Here is a 1,990-nt window from a genome sequence, read left to right as displayed (position 1 = left end):
ATAAGTATTTGGTTGATATTTATGCCAAATCGCGCTATCGTGTAGGGTCTCCCACTATGTCCCTAAAGTATAAGTATTTGGTTGATATTTATGCCAAATCGCGCTATCGTGTAGGGTCTCCCACTATGTCCCTAAAGTATAAGTATTTGGTTGATATTTATGCCAAATCGCGCTATCGTGTAGGGTCTCCCACTATGTCCCTAAAGTATAAGTATGCGAATGGTAGTAAGTAAAAGTTGGCTGCTATTTCAAACAGGTTTACCTATTATCTAAAGGTATACCTTCTTAGCTCAGATGTTTATCTAAAAAATAAATATATGAAATGTTCAGGTTGAAGCTTAACTTCCACACTGTTACAGTAATGCCTTCTGCCGTGGAAGGAACGTTGTAACTATAGTTATTGTTCTTTGTATACAGGTTGTAATTGATAAAGTGTTGAAGCAGTCCGTCGGTTACGACGACGAGGGTTCCGGTTGATCCGATGAACGGAACAGCCTGCTCGTGAAATTAACATGTAAGTGGCTGAGCACTCCACAGACACGTGCACCCTTAACGTAGTTCTCGGGGATATTCAGCGTGACACAGAGAGTGACAAGGCCGGACACTTGAAATACAGGTACAACAGAAACAGGAAGTAAGAGTGAGAGAAAGTTGTGGTGAAAGAGTACAGCAGGGATCACCACCATCCCCTGCCGGAGCCTCGTGCAGCTTTTTGGTGTTTTCGCTCAATAAACACTCACAACGCCCGGTCTGGGAATCGAAATCGCGATCCTATGACCGCGAGTCCGCTACCCTAACCACTGGGCCATTGCGCCTCCACAATTGATAAAGTAAACGTAGAATGATTGAATGATTAAAATCGCTTCATTATCAGGTGTTCGATACCCCTGGGTGTTGCCTTGGGTTAATAATATGTATTCTATAATCCTTAAATTCATCCATACTTTTCTTTCAATGAAACAGTAGACGAGAACCGTATGGAAGCCTGTCCCCTCGGGTCTTGAGTGTTTTGTTTATAAAATTAAGGCAATTGCTAGGTTTTAACTAAAACTCGTTGGTCACCTTATTGTTCCGCGTTCAAATCCTACAGTAGTTTGGGTTTTTTTTTTACATGCTTTCAGACGGCAATAAAGTACGGGCCAGTTTGATGTCGATACAATACAATTTACTCCGACCCCACCCAACCTCCCCAATTGCTTCTTCAGCTTGTCAATAGAGATCAATAATATTTCATTTAATTCCATGACTATATGGAACAGCTGAACAAGAGGTAGCAGGAAATAATTTCATCATCATCATCAACAACATCAACAACAACAACGACACCAACATCAATAATAAGCTCTCTGTTCCATCACCATGTACTACTATTACTGTGGAGGCGCAATGGCCCAGTGGTTAGGGCAGCGGACTCGCGGTCATAGGATCGCGGTTTCGATTCCCAGACCGGGCGTTGTGAGTGTTTATTGAGCGAAAACACCTAAAAACTCCACGAGGCTCCGGTAGGGGATGGTGGTGATCCCTGCTGTACTCTTTCACCACATCTTTCTCTCACTCTTACTTCCTGTTTCTGTTGTACCTGTATTTCAAAGGGCCGGCCTTGTCACTCTCTGTGTCACGCTGAATATCCCCGAGAACTACGTTAAGGGTACACGTGTCTGTGGAGTGCTCAACCACTTACACGTTAATTTCACGAGCAGGCTGTTCCGTTGATCGGATCAACCGGAACCCTCGTCGTCGTAACCGACGGAGTGCTTCCATTCCACTACTATTACTACGACTACTACTAAATAATCATTGTTTCTGATTTAGGTACAAGGCCAGAAGTTTTGAGGGGAAGGTGGTTAGTTGACGCCATCGACACGACTCTTGACTTATACGCTATTTTATTGACCTCGGATAGAGGAAAGGTAAAGCTGACCTCGGCAAGATTTGAATTCGGAAATTAAAAAAGTGGAACTAATTTCGCTAAGCGCATTCTTACCGACGC

The 1,990-nt window shown here is 43.4% G+C and overlaps 1 protein-coding gene across 1 annotated transcript in view; it reads right to left on the bottom strand.

Moving 5' to 3' along the window:
- Positions 1–285: 285 nt before the first annotated feature.
- Positions 286–1,990, bottom strand: part of LOC115230751 (histidine-rich glycoprotein-like) — a 26,538-nt gene continuing 24,833 nt past the window's right edge. Inside the window, exon 3 of the mRNA XM_029800888.1 lies at positions 286–302. Coding sequence (XP_029656748.1) covers positions 286–302 — 17 coding nt within the window. The remainder of the gene's footprint in view (positions 303–1,990) is intronic.

Source organism: Octopus sinensis, unplaced genomic scaffold (assembly GCF_006345805.1).
Source record: "Octopus sinensis unplaced genomic scaffold, ASM634580v1 Contig16305, whole genome shotgun sequence".
Lineage (NCBI taxonomy): Eukaryota > Metazoa > Mollusca > Cephalopoda > Octopoda > Octopodidae > Octopus > Octopus sinensis.
The sequence above is the reverse complement of the archived record's forward strand: the minus strand, read 5'-3'. Positions and strand labels throughout refer to the sequence as shown.